This window comes from Engraulis encrasicolus, chromosome 14 (assembly GCF_034702125.1).
Source record: "Engraulis encrasicolus isolate BLACKSEA-1 chromosome 14, IST_EnEncr_1.0, whole genome shotgun sequence".
Taxonomy (NCBI): Eukaryota; Metazoa; Chordata; class Actinopteri; order Clupeiformes; family Engraulidae; genus Engraulis; species Engraulis encrasicolus.
In genome coordinates this window covers 17478116-17499160 of record NC_085870.1, presented here as the reverse complement: position 1 = coordinate 17499160, position 21045 = coordinate 17478116, and the positions used below count along the sequence as shown (strand labels likewise).

The 21045-nt window shown below is 44.8% G+C and overlaps 1 protein-coding gene across 1 annotated transcript in view; it reads right to left on the bottom strand.

The window, feature by feature from the left end:
• The window catches only part of LOC134462990 (copine-9-like), a 172182-nt gene that overhangs the window by 142196 nt on the left and 8941 nt on the right, over positions 1–21045 (bottom strand). The window contains exon 3 of the mRNA XM_063216250.1: positions 3586–3632. Coding sequence (XP_063072320.1) covers positions 3586–3632 — 47 coding nt within the window. The remainder of the gene's footprint in view (positions 1–3585; positions 3633–21045) is intronic.

The window sequence follows — 21045 nt, the reverse complement described above, 5'->3', positions numbered from 1 at the left end:
AGGGGGCCCCCGATTGGCCAAAAGTCAAAAATTTAAATATTGTTAATCCTACTCTCCACAGCTGGCAGACATGTTATCCTTAATTCATATCTTTTAATTAAGACACTGTCTATGTAATTTCGTCGTGAAATCTGCCTTCCAGGGGGGGCCCTAGGGCCTAGGGGCCCCGGGCCATCTTAATTCGGCCATAAACTGCCATAAAGCACATTTCCGTTAAAACACAAACGGATGAATTGTCGACTTCACCTCCTATACAGCAGAAATAATACATAAATATCAATGTACCACCCCCACACCCCCAGCTCCCAGAGTAGCCCACACGTCCACCACCACTGTGAATCAACGTTTGTCATATACCATAGTATAAATGTATGGAGCCCGCTTCCTTTGTTCATTCGTCTATTTTTAACCGCCCCAACAGAAATAGCGCAGCATGGATTGCAGAGTGACTGAGTGTGTAGTCGTGTACAGTACAACAGTACGACATGCCACATGCTTCATGCAACACCCCGCCACATTCAGGTCATGCAATACAACAAGAAGAAGCGTTTTCATGAAACATGATAGCGATGACTGCTACCGCTATCTCCGGCGGACGACACTCCGCGAAGTGCACTTAGGCTCAGAGAGCACTACATGCAACAAATGGGCTTCGAGAGGGTGACAGCTCGAGCTCTTGCAAAACAAGCTAAAAGCTATCAAGAGCCATTGTAGTGTAAAGGGACTTTTCTGTTTTGTAAAAATAAGTTTAAAAAATAAATAAATAAATAGAAACATGGTGTCCTCATTATCCTGTTCATATTTTGAGAGTCAGAGGCATGAAAAAAAACAATGTTCCGGAACTGGGTCATCATTGCCGCCGCCGCGGTTACCCATAGTGCAGTTCTGATCTTGTGTCAGGTGGAGTTTCACACACACACACACACACACACACACACACACACACACACACACACACACACACACACACACACACACACACACACACACACACACACACACACACACACACACACACACACACACACACTAACACACACACACACACACACTTGGGGGCTTGTAGATTAGTCTAGTGGCAGACTAATGGGTACTCTGTGGCAGGTGGCAGGAGACAAGAGGAGCTCCCATCTGCTTTTACACACTTCAGACAACCATTGGATTTCAGAAATGTTTTTTGGGGAGCATGGTTTTAAGGCAACTTTAAGCACCTTGACTACTTGTGCACTCTAGTCAGCAAATAAATGTTAGATTTTAGAGCCCTGCCATGGCCAACCGGTAGGGCACTCGCCTGCCATACGGCTGACCCGGGTTCGATTCCCGGCCCGTGTCCTTTGCAGACCCCTCCCCGTCTCTCTCCCAATTCGCTTCCTGTCCACCTCTCACACTGTCCAATCAAATAAAAATAAAAAAGAGGCAAGGCAACTCCTAGCATTTGAACAGATTTAATTCTGTTGAAATTCTTTCTATTTTGTTATTACTGTAATTGGTTGATGACTATAATATGATGAAACATGTGCATCACATAGACACCAAAACAAACAAACAAACATGCAAACTCATTCACACACACACACACACACACACACACACACACACACACACACACACACACACACACACACACACACACACACACACACACACACACACACACACACACACACACACACACACACACACACACACACACACACACACACACACACTGAAACAGAATCACACAATCACCAGAATAGCAACAGTCCTTAACGTCCCCCATGAGACAAGATGACTGCAGGAGAGTGATGAGAAGAAACATATGAGCGCGTCCGGGCTGCGCTCCAACCTGGCACCCGGGCCTTGTGGGGGAGTCCAAAACACTCTACAATCTGGCAACCGCATCTATTGGGAGAAGCTCAGACTGTGCTGGCTGCAATGTGACCCACATCACTTCTCTATCTCATCTAATGAGGTGTGAAAAATGTATATTTATTTGGTTAACGTGGCAGATGCCTCAAGTTTCTTTGCTTCGCTAATTGGTTTAGCTTTTGTAATGGGAAAACAATCCTTTTCACTCATAAAACTGAGTTTTTTTTGTCTTTATTCAGAAATGTAGAGTTCTCTATTAGCAAGGTTCATGAAGGTAAATAACATAGATAGATAGATAGATAGATAGATAGATAGATAGATAGATAGATAGATAGATAGATAGATAGATAGATAGATAGATAGATAGATAGATAGATAGATAGATAGATAGATAGATAGATAGATAGATAGATAGATCGATAGATCGATAGATCGATAGATCGATAGATGCATCTTGCACAACCAAGCCCTGAACTATCAGTAGTACAATAAAATACAGTCAATGGTCATGCCATTTTTAGCACCTTAGAATTTGAGTTTTTAAAGTATGGAATTTCACTGCTTGTTGCTATGTAACATGAGACAGAGGATGGAATAAAATTACAGTGCACAGTTAAAACAATTGCATCAGACTACCCACCCAGCCAAGCCATAACACTGTCTTGTGCAAAGCATTTCTATACATATTGAAACACAGTAGGCCCTAATACATAATTTTGCACTGAAAGATATTTCCAACTTCCAAGTATAAAATGAATATCTGTCATGGTCTGGTACAGTAAAGGGCAAAATTGTGTGACCACAAGCCTTGACAATTAAATAAATGTACTTTAGAATATACATAATAGTCAGTGATGGGCGAAATGGATTCACTAGTCGGTTTTACCTTTGCAATTCAGCCAGCTGATTGGCTGGTATAAGGATCATCTGGATTGGACAGGCAAAACAAGCTAATTTGGATTATATTGCACTAGACTGTAACCAATACATCTATTTTGCCCATCAGTGCATATAGTACATTTATACTTCTATGGGACATAGAGCAGGATTTGCCTGGGGCTACCTGATTTTCATCGATCTGTGCGTGTGCCAGTGTGCGTTTCGAGTTTTGTCTGAAGTAGCTGCATGGTTGCCGTCTATGCTTGACCCCCTATAGCCACTGTGACCCTTTGATAGTTGGACAACGCCAGCAAATGAATGTCATGTTCTCCTCAAATGTCAAGAAGAAAAAAAAACAGAAGGAAAAAAATAAACAAAAAAAGAAGCTTATCATTAGAATCCAGAGGATGAGGATGGACAGGAGAGACCCCCTGAGCCTGATTGAACTTTATCTCCTAATTGGATAAATTAAGGCAATCCCATCAGCCCCTGGACATGTTGGCTTGTTCAGGTGGCACAGAGGAGCTCTCAGCGAAATTGGCCCGCCATCACATCACAGGGGACCAGGTAGAGAGCCGTGTGTGTGTGTGTGTGTGTGTGTGTGTGTGTGTGTGTGTGTGTGTGTGTGTGTGTGTGTGTGTGTGTGTGTGTGTGTGTGTGTGTGTGTGTGTGTGTGTGTGTGTGTGTGTGTGTGTGTGTGTGTGTGTGTGGTGTCTGTCTGTCTGTCTGTCTGTCTGTCTGTCTGTGTCTGTGTGTCTGTGTGTGTGTGTGTGTGTGTGTGTGCGTGTGTGTGCGTGCGTGTGTGCGCGCACGTGCGTGTATGTGTAGATCACAGGATGGAATCTGCTTACTTACCTCTCTCCATTCTTTGGTCCCGATGCCTTGGACATACAGCACGACCACTATAGGAAGAGAGAGGAGAGGGGGGCAGGGAGAGAGGAGGGTGGAAAACCACATTGTAAAGAAGCTTCTATGACATACAGGAGGAGGAAATCTAATGACATATCAATAGACGGAAATGAAGGACAGAGAGGGAGGGTGAGAGGGGGAAGGAATAGAGCAAGAGAGAGAGAGAGAGAGCGAGAGAGAGAGAGAGAGAGAGAGAGAGAGAGAGAGAGAGAGAGAGAGAGAGAGAGAGAGAGAGAGAGAGAGAGAGAGAGAGAGAGAGAGAGAGAGAGAGAGAATCTAATATTACTGCCTTTAGATACTTTGACTTTCATTTGTACTCTCCAGCCCAGGGAACATACTGTAGCTACAAAATGAAAAAAATACCAGTACAGTAACCAGGTTAAGTAACATGGTTAAGCCCTGTGCCTGAGCCCTTGTGCTCAATATTGCAAAGATCTTAAAAAGATAATTTTCAAAAGGTTTAAAACGGATATAACCGTAGTAGTAAAAAAAATAGAGGACGATCGATGATCTTGCTTAAAATAGTGGCAATGTTTTTGTATCGAAGGAAGACTGTAGCTTTAATGGCCTATTTCATTTTCATGAGCCTTGAATTCATTGAAAGTTTTTCACCAAAAAGGCAGGCATTGAGATTATATGTTTATCCGGAGATCAGCTACAGCAGTCTCAGAAATTTACTACAATTTAATTTTGTTGCAGCGCTGCCTAAATGTGCTGAATTCTCCAAAGGATGTTGGAATATGAAGTTGATGTCAGCAAGCAATCGTAAAATTGCTGTGATGGGTCACCAGAGATTAAAGTCAGCATATTAACTGCTCATTTAACAACAAAAAAGCTAAAATATTCTTATAATTTGGAAAGAAAATAATTGGGAGGTGGTATTGCAAATTCTCCTCATGCCTTCACTTTCCATGCACCCTCACAACGCTTGAAAGGGGTATGCCACTATTTTCGGGCTTGACACAGTTAAAATCATTGGCCAGGGCTTATGAAGGATGTAAAGTGTCTTATTTTTCATGTTAGGCGTTGTCTTGCTTTAAGACAAGTTAAAAGAGGGAGTATGTAGCTAAGCAAGTGAAAGTCAATGGATCACTGTAGCATGTGTGATCCATTGACTCTCACCAGCTTAGATACGTACTCCCTCCTTAAAACAAGACAACGCATGAAAAATAAGACTTTACCACCTTTATAAACCCAGGGTAATGATTATAACCATATTCAGCCCCAAAATAATGGCATACCCCTTTAAAGGATTTTGAACTTGGTAACTGTACTACTTTCAGCCACGATGCTACAGTTTGTTCCTATTTGTGCCCTTAAAAATGACTTCTTATGGTTTACGGTCATGTGAATACTCCCCTTGCTTTGACCAGCTATAGTGGCTCCAATTACACCATCTGATTCCACCAAGTAATTAGTGCAAATTCCTCTTCATGCCAGGGGTGTAGTCTACGTAGAACACAGGTATATTTTGAACTAATGCCTGACTTGCATATGATGTGTGTGCTGGGAGGGGTGGTTGGAGGGGAGGGTGTCTATCTGTGTTTATATCCTGTTTTTTACCCTGTGAGACCAAAGACAATTTTCATACTTGCATGATAATAAAGCATAATCTAATCTAATACGCAGTATACCCACTTCAAAATGTCAGGGATTTCAGTATACTCACTAAAAATAGATTGATCCATTATTTAGAATATCACAAATATATACAGTATACCCACTTCAAAAATGCTCAAATATACAGTATACCCACCACAAAAAAAAACAGATTACACCACTGCTTCAAGCCTTCACTTTCCATGCGCCCTCACAACGCTTTAGAGGATTATGTGCTTGGTAATTGTACTACTTTCAGCCATGATGCTATATACAGTACCTATTTGTGCCTTTAAATGACTTCTTATGGTTTAAGGTCATGTGAATACTCCCCTTACACCAGCTATAGTGGCTCCAATTACACCATCTGATTCCACCAAGTAATTAGTGTCCCTGGATCGATGTGAGCGTTGAGGGGGGAAATGCCTGCCTATTTATAAACAGCGAGAAAAAATGCTGCTTTATTTCAACCACAGCACTTCTCAGAAGCTTTCAACGGCATGCATGGGCATACCTGATACTGCATTGCGAAGGCTCCGGTGTGAAAGGTTAATAAGACTGGCTTGGATTGTTAACACAGTATGCGGCTGTGGGTGTGTTAAAGGCAGAAACGGTGTTTTGTGGGACCTAATCTTTGACCCAGGGACTGTAATTGCTCTGTGTAATCAGACTGTGCCTTACATGCATGATGCATGCATTACAAGCCGGTACATACATGCATGATGTTCTTTGTAGGGCAGCGGTGTAGTCTACTTTTTCGAAGTGGGTATACTGTATTTTCGAGCATTTATTGAAGTGGGTATACTGTATATATTTATGCTATTCTAAATAATGGATCAATCAATTTCAAGTGGGTATACTGAAGCCGCTAAAATGTAGAAGTGGGTATACTCCGTATACCTGCGTTCTACGTAGACTACACCACTGGTGTAGGGTATACCACAGTGGTTTGGGTTAGAACACCTAGAAAGCTTAACATGTAGAAAGCTTTTGTTGCAACATGTCTGTCTATGTCTCTCTCTGTATCTCTCTGTATCTCTCTGTCTCTCTCTGTCTCTGTCTCTGTCTCTCTCTAGTGTAGGTCAAATTACTGTGTGTAATCACATTTATCCTTTCTCAGTGTCTGGGTGCATGATGTTCTGTAGTGTATAGTGCAGGGGTTTGGGTTACAGCAGCTGTTCTTAACTGGTGGGTCAGGAACCAAGAGTGAGTCGCAGAGGGGTCATGTGTGGGTAGCGGAGGTGTGGCGTAAAAATGTATTAATTCCTCCTAAAATTCAGAGAATGCAATAATGAACGTAATGATTTCATGAATGTCATGTTTAAGAGAAGGCGAAATATTTTATGAAGCTGCTAATGCACTTTTTACAATGCACTTTCACTTTTACTAATGTACTTGTTGTTGTGGTTTTTAACAGAGACATTTATATTTTCCCCTAACATCTTTTTTAAGTATTTATCCTGTGTTGTTGTATGTACACTGTCTACTGTCTCTGCACAATCTGTATGTTACTGCTGCAACAAATGAATTTCCCCATGGCGGGATTATTAAAGGCATACTTACTTACTTATATTTACTCCACCCCTCCCCTCTCTCATTCTTCCTACACAGACTCCCAACAGTGATCACTTTTGTCATAGAGTTCCTCTTTCCTTCTCCCCACCATAAGTCCTCTCCTCCTCCTCCTCCTCCTCTTCTCCTCTCCTTTCCTTCCTCCTCTTTCTCGTCTTCCTCCTCCTCCCCTACCTCCTCAACGTCTTCCTACTCCTCACTCATCCTTTTTGTTGTCCTCGTCCTTTTCTTTTTCTCGTCTCCCACCTCCCATCTTTTCCTCTCCTCTTCCTCCTCCTCCCTCCTCCTCAACTTCCGCCTACTCCTCATCCTTTTTGTTGTCCTCGTCCTTTTCTTTTTCTCGTCTCCCACCTCCCATTTTTCCCTCTCCTCTTCCTCCTCCTCCTCTATTTTCCTCTCTTCAGTTATCCATCCTCTCCTCATGGCTGTGCCACATCAAAGCCTGAAGGCAAGGCTGTGGGGAGAGCAATCATCCTAATGCTGCCACCACCGAGGGGACAGAGGCAGACACAGAGGCAGAGGCAGCCGAGCATGAACACCAAGACCAGGGGACCCCTCTCTCACTCCTCATCTCTCCCCTCCTCTCTCTCTCTCTCTCTATCTCTCTCTCTCTCTCTCTCTCTCTCTCTCTCTCCCCCCCTCTCTCTCTCTCTCTCCCTCTCCTCTATCCAAAACCTCGCCCCTCTTTTACTCCTCTTCTCTCTCTCTCTCTCTCTCTCTCTCTCTCTCTCTCTCTCTCTCTCTCTCTCTCTCTCTCTCTCTCTCTCTCTCTCTCTCTCTCTCTCTCTCTCTCTCTCTCTCTCTCTCATTGTCTCTCCCTCTCCTCTATCTATCCAAAACCTCGCCTCCTTGTCCCCTCTTCAAAGGAAAGAGAAAACAGGGCCGAGCTAAATTAATAAACGCAGACACGGATGAAAGGTGGAGTGGCCAAGGGAGAAGGATGGGGTGTGATAGGATAGGATGGAATGGGATAGGATAGGCGAGGAGAAGAAGGAGAAGGAGAAGAGAGGAAGGGAAGACTGGAGGGGAAGAGGAGGGGAAGAGGAGGGGTACAAAATGATGAGAAAGGAAGGTGGTGAAAGGAGGAGGAGAAGAGATGAGGGGAAGGGAGGGCGTAGCATATGATGAGAAAGGGAGGAGAAAGGAGGAGGGAAAGAGAGGAGGGGAAGAGGTAGAATGAGAGAGGGAGGTGAAAGAAGGAGGGGAAGCTCTCCAGTGGGGGTTGGGTAAGTGATTCCTAAGTTGGAGAGAGAAATTGCATCCTTCATGGGGAGTGACTGCTGCTGTTGAGAGGGACCTGTAGCTCAACGGCCAATGGCTGCACAGAAGCAAAATGGACCTGTCCAATAAACGCGTCTGGACCGTGTGTGAGATGTGGCAGTGAGGTTTATATTCACCAAAAGGCTTAACCAGTCCCTTGTTTACTGTCCCATGTGTACTGTAGACACATAAAGGGCAGGGGGTTTGTCTTCAAAATGTAAAAACAAGATTGAAATTGAGTACCAGTCTTGGGGGCGCTGTGGCGCAACGCGCTAAGCCCCCAGGTTTGGGCTTTCATGACCATGGGAACCCGAGTCTGGATAGGGTCATTTCCAAATCCTCCCCCATCTCTCTCTCTCACTCACTTCCTGTCAGCATCTCATACTATCCTGTCAATAAAGGCATAAAAAGCCCCCCAAAAATATTGTAAAAAAAGAAAAGAAATTGAGTGCCAGTCTTGATCAGAGATATCATCATCTATTCACTGCATAGCCAAAATGGCACACTGAAAGGGAAAACCATATAATGCATAGCACACAAAAACTATGCCAAGACTGGAAGACATGGAAACGAATTGAGTGAAGCAAGGTGAAATGCAATGTTCCATTCTGACAGCTCAACGGTAGACAGGTCATAGTGGCAAATCAAATCGATTGAAACATTCGTCTTGTTGAAGTGATTGGCCAAGGCTTGACGAAACTCCTGCCTCACTTGCCTATGATTAAAATTTGCATAACTTTTTCGCTTCGGTTGTATTGCCTTCACTCTTCTTTGCTTGACTTGACTGAATGAAAGGTTTTGCTTTGCTAATTTGCTTGTATGTATGTATGTGACCAAAACAAAAAGAAAATAAAAGAATAGGGAGAGAAAAGCTTGAAAGAAGCTGCCCTTTGACTTAACTTTATTTTCTCATGTCGAGATATCGCAATTTTGATTTAGCTTTGTCAATCTGAGGCTTTCGAATACGACACAACATTCCAATAGATTTTTGCGCAAACCACATCAAGGCTCATTACCATGAAGTTACGTAACTGACCGTCTTTTTTCTCTCTAGTTGCCCAATTCAGCTATAATTCCCTAGGAGAAAAGGGCTTTGGTCACTCAATCCACTGACTCTCTATAAACAAATAATCACTTCCGTTGCTGTAGTCGCTTTGGTGTGTGTACACACAATCAGAGAGTCCCCTGCCAGCCTGAGGACACCCAGCCATGATTTGTAACGATTGCTGCACTCGAGCCAGTCAAGCCTCTTTTGTCAGACGGCACATCAGGAAGCCCCCTATTCTCTCCCTCTGTGTGTGTGTGTGTGTGTGTGTGTGTGTGTGTGTGTGTGTGTGTGTGTGTGTGTGTGTGTGTGTGTGTGTGTGTGTGTGTGTGTGTGTGTGTGTGTGTGTGTGAGCGTGCGTGCGTGCGTGCGTGCATGCGCACGGGTGCGTGTGTGTGAAAGAGAGAGTGGGGAGAAAGAGAGAGGCAGAGAATGAAAGAGACAAAGACACAGGCAGACAAACGGAGAGAGATCCAAAGAGAGAGAGAGAGAAAAGGAAGAGAGAGAGAAAAGTGTGTGCGTGTATGCATGTGTTTGTGCATGCAAGTCAAGTCAAGTAGCTTTTATTTGTCCCAGAGAGAGAAAGAAAACGCCAGAGAGAGAGAAGAAGGAGAGGCATTAAAAGCACATAATGCAATGCTGGAGACCCTCCTCCCAGTTCTCTGCTCGGCCTCTTCTGTTGTGGTTTTTGATGTCAGGGACTCCCTTCGCTCCCCCAATCATTACTCTGCAGCACCCCCCGCCTGGTACAGTAGGCTACCACTCAACACGCCCCAATCTCTGTACCGCAGCCTCCCAACTCCCACACTCCAACACACTCCCAACACTCGTCTCACATATTCCTCCGGCACACAGTGACAAACACACACATACAGTACAAACACATACATTCACATGCAGCACAATACACACAGATCTTCACACTCATGCACACATGAGGCATGCAAACACAAGTAGACACAGGCATGCACACTAACTCATTCACTCACTTACTCACTCACTCTCAAAGCCAATAGCCTCTATGGATCTTTTATGTGGGCTGGGGGCGGGGGCGTGGGGGGCACTAATCTGTCTGATTTATAGAGGGGTGTGGGGAGGAGAGGAGGGATAGGGTAGCAGTGGCCAAGTCCAATAGGCCATGGCACTGATCTGCTGCCCCATGCGGAGAGGGGGACTCCAGCCTTGTGCCCATGTGCCAGCTAAGATGTCAGTGCACAATGGTAAAATATTCAGACAATGGTCTGATTTAGGGAGAATGGACTGGGTTGGAAGTGGGGAGTGGGGAGTAGGGTTGGCCAAGTCCAATAGGCCAGGGCACTGATCTCCTGCCCCATGTAGAGGGGGACTCCAGCCTGTAGCCCATCATGCAGCCTTGTGCCCATGTGCCAGCTAAGATGTCAGTGCTGTACGTGCAGTGCTGCAAGCTGTACGTCATACGTCACCACCAGCTTCTGAAGTGCCCACCAAGTATGTTAATGTCATGACAGTCATGACTACAAGATTTTAGTCTCAGTTAATGTTTTTCTTAGTTTAAATATGAGATTATTTCTCTGTAGCCTATGAAGAATATTTCCATATAGGCAAATTATCATTCAATCTTGTGTGATTTGGGAATGATGTTAAGACATCAGTAGAGGATTTTGAACGAAAGAAGCCCTCGGGTTAAAGATGGTAAAAGATTTAGACAATGGTCTGATAGGGGGAGAATGGACTGGGTTGGGAGTTGGGAGTGGGTAGTAGAGTTGGCCAAGTCCAATAGGCCAGGACACTGATCTCCTGTCCCTTGTGGCGATAGGGATTCTAGCCTGCTTTACAAAGCCTTGCGCCCATGTGGTGGCAATGACGTCAATGCACATCTCATTCATCTCATACTTAAATCTAATGTAATCCACCAGGGCTAGAAATCTCTGATTTGGAGAGAATGGGAAAAGTTGAGGGGCTGGGAGCAGAAGTGCCCAAACCTCTTATAGGCCTACAGTGAGCCATGGCACTGATCCTCAGCCTCCTTTGTGCTAGCCTGATTATCATCGACTTTCAAATCTCTTCGAGACTTGGTCTGGCCAAGAGCATAACAATTAACATTTCCCAAACGGCATGGTTGACAAGCCTCACTTGGTTTACTAATGTTTTGTTTGCTTCCTGACAAAATGGGAGGAGTTCTTGTTTTTTTCAGTAGCTCAGAAAGTACTTGAGGCGGAAGCCAATGCTGTTGTTGTTGTTAGTTAGTTAGTTAGTTAGTTAGTTAGTTAGTTAGTTAGTTAGTTAGTTAGTTAGTTAGTTAGTTACAGTAGTTAGTTAGTTAGTTTGTTTGTTTGTTTGTTCCCTTAGATACAAGTCGTCAATTTAGATGGGACGGCCCACTGGCCCATCTTTACAGTAATATAGAAAGTGAACTGAGGACTGAACTAAACATAATATCAAAGAATACGATTCAAATCAAATCAGAAAAGCAGGGGGCTGTGTGATGGGCTTGTCTGTGCCAAAAGCGCGCTGGCTGTTGGTTCTATGATGTCAATGCACACCTAGAATCACAATGCAGTGCACTGCCCAAGGTACAGCTTGCAATCAGCGCAGCATATGTATATATCATGGCCAGTTATGGATAAGTGGTTAGGGCGTCAGACTGTAGCCCAAAGGTTGCCGGTTTGACTCCGGACCCGTCAGGTTGGTGGGGGGAGTAATAAACCAATGCTCTTCCCATGAGCATGGTACCATCCCACTACAATGCTCTCCGTCGGGCGCTATTGGGGCTGCCCCCCTGTATAGGTGAGGTATAAATGCAATTTCCTAGTGTGCAGTGTTCACTCGTGTGCTGTGTCACAATGGGAGTTGGAGTTTCCCATTTGATCTTTCGCTTTCGCATAGTATCATATCATATCATATCATATACATACACTCAGCCTGGACGATTAAACGGAAATTATTAAAATAAATAAAGAATTGAACAGACAATCGTATCCATTGATCGACAATGATCAAGCACATGAATACTAATCGTTGTTTATTATTAGCACACACACACTTCACTTTTCTTCCATGTTGGTGTCACACAGGACAGCATTGTTGTTGACATACAGTATTTGCATGTGCCTTCCTTCGAGCGGTCGCAACGTAAGCACTTCAGCTTTCCAAGTGGGAGGATATATACAGTGTACAGAATATGCCCCCAGCATAACTGATCATCTCTCCATCACACAATTAAATTGCAGTGTTAGTTCAACACTAGAGAGCTAGACGCATGCTAAATTTGACTCTTCAAGTGTTAAATTGACACCGTGCGAATGTTAAGTCTAGGCATGAATATGCAGTGAGGCCAAGGCGACAACAACAGGCATCTCTACACAACAGAGACCGTGCCCAATGGGAGAGAGCCATGCAAATTGGTGGAAATGGGAGAGGGGATGGGGGCAGCATTTTGCTGTACTGTACTGTAAGTGTGTTCAGCAAATGGTGCACCAGCAATAGCGGTGCTGTTATTAAACAATGAATTCCTGGGTGCACTTATCACATCACAGTGCAATCATGATTGAAGTAATGCCTTTCATTAGCTACACTGCTGTATGCTGCGCAAGCACTATGTTCTAAAATACCTTTTGTTGTTTCTTTGGATATGCATGAATGTATACGGAAGCGCAAAAGCAGCAAGTGCCACCACAGCAGTACCGGTCCATGGCCAATGAGAAAGGACCATTTATAATCAGGGGAAATGGAAAATAGAGGCGCGTGAGCCTCTCTGGCCCTCCAATTTCAAAATGAATTGGACCCATCCTATTCACTGTGTTACAGAGGAATTTCAACAGTACCAGCAGGGCAATTACCCATTCATAATAGTCATTCACTTTCATGGTTTCTATATGAAGTAAACTCCTCCTATGTTTGTCATATCAACTGCAGCAACTTGGAGCAATTGTAGTAATAAAGCAAGTGGTAGTAGTTTTCAACCTTCAAAATATAGCTGCAAGCAGCAATGCGGGGCCAAGCAGTAAACTTGCCAAAGTTGCCACGGCAACAGAAGGAACTGCAGCGCCCCCTTTGGCCCAAATCTCGCCAATGTTGGTGTGCATTCCTTGGAGGGGAGTGTGCTCACATGAACCAAGTTTATTTTGAATCCCTTAAAGGGCTGACAAATATAAGCTCACTTCCTGTTACCTGTTGGTGGCGCTAGAGAGTTTGAGCTGGGAATCTGGATTTTTTTGTGGGAGGTCATGGGATTGACTAGTATGTGTGCAAAAAATAGCTAAAAGAATCTGACAAACGGTTGCTGAGATATGACCTCACTTCCTGTTTTGCCACTTTTACGACAATTTTGATTGGCTGTCACCTCCAAACGATAAGAGGTATCAAAAATTCTTTGGATACCCTAATGCTTATCAGTCTGAAGATGATGTGTACCTTTTTGCTGGTCATTCTGACAAAAATTGTGTGACAAGTAGCATTTTATTGAAATTTACAAAATTCAAAATGGCGGAATTTCCCTTCTGTGTTTACATAACGTTATATAGTGCGTTGGATTCGGCTTGGCCCAAAGATTCTAGTGATAATAATATATTTTACATTGTGCACATGGTTTAAAAGCTACAGGCAAAAATGTAGCTAAACTTTTGACCTGTTGGTGGCGCTACAGAGTTTGAGCTGGGGATCTGAATTTTTTTTCAGTAGGTCATAAGATGGACATCTATGTGTGTGATAAATCCTAGCCAAAACCGACAAAGGGTTGCTGAGATATGACCTCACTTCCTGTTTTGCCACTTTTACAACATTTAAGATTGGCTGTCACGGCTTAACGATAAAATATATCTAATATTTCTTGAGAGCCCATACAAACCTCAGTACAGAGATACAATATACCGAATTTCGGGCGAAATGGTCAAAAATTGCGGGAAAAATAGCATTTTTATTGAATTTTACAAAATTCAAAATGGCGGGAAAACTATCTAGGCAGAAAATGACGTCATAGGGTGCGTTGGATTCGTCTTGGCCCAAGGATTCCAGGGATACCAAGTTTATGAAAATTGATCCAGCGGTTCAAAAGTTACAAGCAGAAATGTACCTGCGACTTTCACCTGCTGGTGGCGCTAGAGTATTGGGGCTGGGGACCTATAACTCGCTGTGGGTAATGTTGATTCTGCCTCAAATATGTGTGCCAATTTACAGCATTTTTCTATGTATGGTTCTATGGGCTACCATAGACTTAGAGTGAATTTTACAAAATTCAAAATGGCGGAATTTCCCTTCTGCGTTGACAATAACTTCATATAGTGCGTTGAATTCGGCTTGACCCAAGGATTCTAGTGATAATAATATATTTTACATCGTGCATATGGTTTAAAAGCTACAGGCAAAAATGTAGCTAAAATTTTGACCTGCTGGTGGCGCTACAGAGTTTGAGCTGGGGTTCTGATTTTTTTGTGGTAGGTCATGGGATGGACTACTATGTGTGTACAAAATCCCAACCTAATTCGACAAACGGTTGCTGAGATATGACCTCACTTCCTGTTTTGCCACTTTTACGACAATTTTGATTGGCTGTCACGGCAAAACGATAAAAGATATCTAATATTCCTTGAGACCCCATGTGTAGCTCAGTCCAGAGATACTATATACCAAGTTTCGGGCGAATTGGTCAAAAATTGCGGGAAAAATAGCATTTTTATTGAATTTTACAAAATTCAAAATGGCGGGAAAACTATCCTGGCGGAAAATGACGTAATAGGGTGCGTTGGATTCGTCTTGGCCCAAGGATTCCAGGGATACCAAGTTTATGAAAATCGGCCCAGCGGTTCAAAAGTTACAAGCAGAAATGTACCTGCAAATTTGACCTGTTGGTGGCGCTAGAGCGTTGGGGCTGGGGTCCTATAAATTGCTGTGGGTAATGCTGAGACTGCCCCGAATGTGTGTGCCAATTTACAGCATTTTCCTGCCTACGGTTCTATGGGCTGCCATAGACTTGCAGAGGGATAGGAATGGTGACTAGAGAATAATAATGAAGAAAACCTACTAACTCTATAGGGGCCTTCGCCAGCTTCGCTGCTTGGCCCCTAATAACACAGTATTTCTGAAATCATTGTGGCATCACTTTGTAACAAGGTGAAGCACACTTGCGATTCACGTTTCTATGGCAGACAATTCCACATCCAATGATGAAAACTTAACATTGATGAAATGTTGTAGGATTGTAGCCAAAACGAGCTCTGAAATCACATTCAATTTCCCCAGGGAAGATACAAACACAACAGCAAAAGCAAAAGAAAACATGAACCAGAATTAGCATGATGACAGTTATTATTACAAATGGGAACACTCTGTTAATGAATCAGAGTCCGTACGGATGCCTCTGGTGTTCATTTCTTACACATAGTTCCTTTAGTTGGCCTGAAAACACAGTCATCTGTTGCTAAGGGACAGCAAGGACTTGTCATATCACTTATGTTAGATTATTGAAATACAACAACTTTTTTTATAAGCCTCATCTTCCCTTTTCTCATAAGATTTGTTTTCCTGAGAGTTTTTTATGTTAAACGTTGATAAATAGGGAATAGCACACAAATACTATCTGAGTGAGGCTCCAGGGCTTTATAAGGAGAAAAACAATAATCCTTAGCAATAATATATTCATATAGGGTTGGCTCTTTAAGCAGCTCAGTCTCATTTTAAAAGCCGCGGCAAGCAGGTCCCCCACATCTGATTAACATGGGGAAGATTTATGACCGTGTTGTCACAAATGACACCCTATTCCGTTCTTACTGTATGTCATCACATCGTGATGTATCACCTCCCTAAGTGGGCCCATTTGTTATATCACTCCAAAAAAGTTAATCATGACACTTATCTTTTTTTTTAAAGCATAAAAAAGTATGTTTTTATATATATTTTTTCCGGATGGTTTCATATCCGGTTGCATCTTTTTCAGCCACCAGCTACAACACAACAGGGGCCACATTGATTTTGATGTCAATAATGTAATGACGTGTCGTGCTTTAACAAGCATTAATAAACAGTAGTGATTAAAACAGCTGAGAGGAGAGGAGAGGAGAGGAGAGGAGAGGAGTGGAGGAGAGGAGAGGAGAGGAGAGGAGTGAAGTGGAGGAGAGAACAGGAGTGGAGAGGAGAGGAGAGGAGAGGAGAGGAGAGGAGAGCCAGGCAAATACAGTAATGAGAATGTCTGCTTAATTGGGGTCCTATCTCATATGTGGAGCTAGGAGAATATTAATTACTTTTGTGCGAAAAATGGCATTGAGAGAGGAAACTAGCAGATGAAACACACACACACACACACACACACACACACACACACACACACACACACACACACACACACACACACACACACACACACACACACACACACACACACACACACACACAATTACAGTACAGCAATGGGATCCCCTGCTTCGTGCTACACGCAAAGACACAATATGTACACACATACACACATACACATGCGTGAACACACACACACACACACACACACACACACACACACACACACACACACACACACACACACACACACACACACACACACACACACACACACACACACGTGTGTGCACGCGCATGCACACATGCATGCATGCACGCATGCAAGCACACACACACACACACACACACACACACACACACACACACACACACACACACACACACACACACACACACACACACACACACACACACACACACACACACACACAGAAACAAACATTATCGAACAGGTGCACACCCAAATAAGCACACATGCACGCACACACGCATGCACGCACACACGCTTACACACCAACTCCAGTCAGCTGGAATCCTTGAAATCCTCCAAACGAAGTGATACTTATTACGCAAAATCTTTTTCCATCAAAAAACAAACTTATTATTTATGATGCTGCCAAAGAAAATGGGTCGTATTCTAACTACGTAAACACAGCTGATGCTGAATTGCATTTCAGCGCAGCGCAGTAGGACAGCATGCAGCAGTTACAGTACATGTACAGCGGCTAGCCTGATTATCATCGATGTTCAAATCTCTTCCAGACTTTGTCTGACCAAAAGTATAACAATTAACATTTCCCAAACGGCATGGCTGACCTGCCTCCCTTGGTTTGCTTATGGTTGTTTGCTTCCCGACAAAGTGAAAGGAGTTCCCATATTTGAGGGGCCTCAGAACATACTTGCATTGCTCTTGACCTGACTAGTTGCAACGTCTAAGGTGTTGCGTCACTAGGAGGGTGCGGCCTGGCTATACACCAGCAGCCATGGCCACTGATAGTTCTTGCTCGGTCTAAGCCTCTGAAAGGGCCTCCCATCTAATACACATTACAGCTGAAGCTTTTATCCAAAGTCACTTAAAGTTACGTCTTTCAGTACAGGGTATTGGTTACAGTCCCTGGGGCAGTATTGCGTTAGGTGCCCTGATCAGGAACACCTCAGCCATGGAGTGACAGAGGGAGTGGAAGGGTAGGATTCGAACCTGCAACCCTCTAATTGAAAGCCCATCTCCTTAACCTTAACTAGTCCACAGCTGCCCCACAATATATACAATGTAATGTAATGAAAACCCATGTTTGCCCCCCCCCTCTCTCTCTGAACGGGCCCGGGACAACTGACCTACTTGTCCCTCCCTGTCAGCTCCCCTGCCAGCAGTGGAAGGCTGTGCATGGCCCCAGTGTGCCTTAATGACTACCGGTATGTAAGCTAGCAGCAGACCCAGCCCAGCGCGCCCTAATGAGTATGTAGCTACTAGACCCTTCCCAGCATGCAGCTGTTCTCCTGATCAAAAAGGTGACCTTCCCGAGCTGTTCCACCCTACACGGCTGCTGGGGAATGCTGATTAGGCCAAGCCTACGTAACTGACAGGGAACCCGACACAGACACACATAGGCGGTATTTGCATTGAGCAAGGTTGGGCAATTGCCCAGGGCCTCGTCCAGGCAGGGGCCTCGTCATTGCATTACTGTATTCATTTCCCTGCATTTCTGCATCAACCATTATTAGGACAGGGGCCTCAAAATTGTTCATTGTCCAGAGCCTCACATTCCCTAAAACCGTCACTGACCCGGCAGGGGGGTGGGGGGGTGTCCCAGGCCCAGGGAGAGGAGAGGAGCACAATTATTGGATCTACATAACATTTTACAGTACGTATTGAGTGGTGGGTGCCTTTCAGATGACTTTGTCCCGGGCCCGGACAAAGCTATCACCGGCCCTGCACACTGAGGCAACTTCACTTGTTCGCTCGTCTCTCTCGGTCTGTTTGTTGTTGGCGCATTAAATGTATGCGTACACTACACACACACACAAACCACTTAAGTTAAGGGTCTTCCTTGTTGTGATGCACAGTGTGCGCGCCGTAGGTCAATCGCATGGTGCACACTGCTGAGCATGTGCAAAATCCAATCAAGAGTAGTTACGTTTTTTTTCCTTTCTTTTTTTGCTTGAACTGCATGTTCTATATAGCGAGAAAAGGCTATATTTGGTGCAATCATTGCAATCAATTCATGTAAACTACAGTAAGAACAGCATGTTGTTGCATACGCATAGATACACAAAGAAGTAAGTGAAGATATAATATTATATAACAAATATAATGATAGTAATAAAGAAGAAGAAGAAGAAGAAGAAGAAGAAGAAGAAGAAGAAGAAGAAGAAGAAGAAGAAGAAGAAGAAGAAGAAGAAGAAGAAGAAGAAGAAGAAGAAAGTGTATCCAACCAAGAGCAATCTGTAAGACTTAAAAGTCTCTGAGAGAGAGAAACGCGGTTCACGTGTGTCATCGCTCTTATCCAAAGAGGTGACACCTGCCAGGAGAAACAAAAGCACTCCATGCTACGGCAAAAACAACTACAAACGCGCTCATACAAAACAAATATTTATAAATGCCAATGCAGATACAGAGAGAGAGAGAGAGAGAGAGGGAGAAAGACAAGACAGCTGACAGCACTGATGCAGTTCGGCATCAACGTGTTACATCAGCCGACAGTCATGAAGATTTCATGAACATTTCACACACATGCATTCAAAAACACAAACACAAACACACACACACACACACACACACACACACACACACACACACACACACACACACACACACACACACACACACACACACACACACACACACACACACACACACACACACACACAGACATGATCACATCAAAAGGAATCTGATAAAAGTTTCATCACATGTCCAGATTGCGATGTTAGAAAAGGCTGCCTGCCACACAGAGCCATAGTTTCAGAGCGCAAAAACAAACAATGCAAAACACAAAAACACAATTTCCACACAGGCAGCCACACAAGACAAGAACACTTCCATACACAAGACAAATACATTAAACACCTGGTTTGTGTGCGCGCGCACACACACACACACACACACACACACACACACACACACACACACACACACACACACACACACACACACACACACACACACACACACACACACACACACACACACACACACGCTGCCACTATACTTGTGAAGACAAACTATACACACCATACATAGGCCTACTACAAAAGACAAATACACAACATAGACATATGCGACTGCAAACACAGAACACACAGTGCACACACAAGCACACACCATTGTCATAATGCCTATACAGCCAAGCAATGCACACACATAAGCACAGACATGGACACGGACAAGCACACACATAAGCACTCATTGGAGAATCAGGGGCTCCTCTCCCCTGCTGACAAGCCAGTGACATCTCCCCATCTCCCCACCTCCCCATCTCCCCACCTCCTCATCTCCCCACCTCCTCATCTCCCCATCTCCCCACCTCCTCATCTCCCCATCTCCCCTCCTCCCCATCTCCACTCCTCCCACCTCCCCATCTCCCCACCTCCTCATCTCCCCACCTCCTCATCTCCCCATCTCCTATCCCCCCCATCTCCTCTCCCCTCCTCGTCTCCCCATCTCCCCACCTCCTCATCTCCCCATCTCCCCACCTCCTCATCTCCCCATCTCCCCATCTCCCCACCTCCATTCCTCCTCTCCTCCTCACCTCCCCCCCTCAGTCCCCACCTCCCCACCTCCTCATCTCCCCACCTCCTCCCTCCTCTCTCCATCTCCTCTCCCCTCCTCATCTCCCCCTCTCCTCTCCCTCTCCTCTCCTCTCCCCTCCTCGTCTCCCCATCTCCTCTCCCCTCCTCCTCCCCCATCTCCCCACCTCCTCATCTCCCCTCCTCCCCACCTCCCCTCCTCATCTCCCTACCTCCTCCTCCCCAGTCTCCCTCTTCATTATCCTCTCCCCTGGTCTTAAAGGTCATTAGCTAAAATCATGGCCTCTAATGTCACCGGGGCCTGTGCTGTCCAGCCCACACCCCTTCATGCACACACACACACACACACACACACACACACACACACACACACACACACACACACACACACACACACACACACACACACACACACACACACACACACACACACACACACACACACACACCCTCAATCAGCAGCACGGCCAGCTATTGACTCCCCCCTGCCACTCAGCCTACCGCTCTACAGCAGGGCATTTCCCCCGGGCCCAGTCGGGCACTCTTATATTGGTGGTCGGGGCGCTATTGTGACCATGGCACACCACATGGGGGGCCCTATCAGTGCCTGGCTCAGGGGCCCTGTGTGCAATTGTTCCGCCACTGGCTACCCTCCACTCCTCTCCTCTCCTCTAAGCTACCGTACACTACGCTCTGATTCGGTCTGGCCCTCGCTTATCAGAGAGCCAACCACTAAGGGCCACGTGCACCCACACACACACACACACACACACACACACACACACACACACACACACACACACACACACACACACACACACACACACACACACACACACACACACACACGTCTATGTACTGAGTACATAAGGCCGTACACACACAGAGGCACACACACACAGCACATACAGTACGCA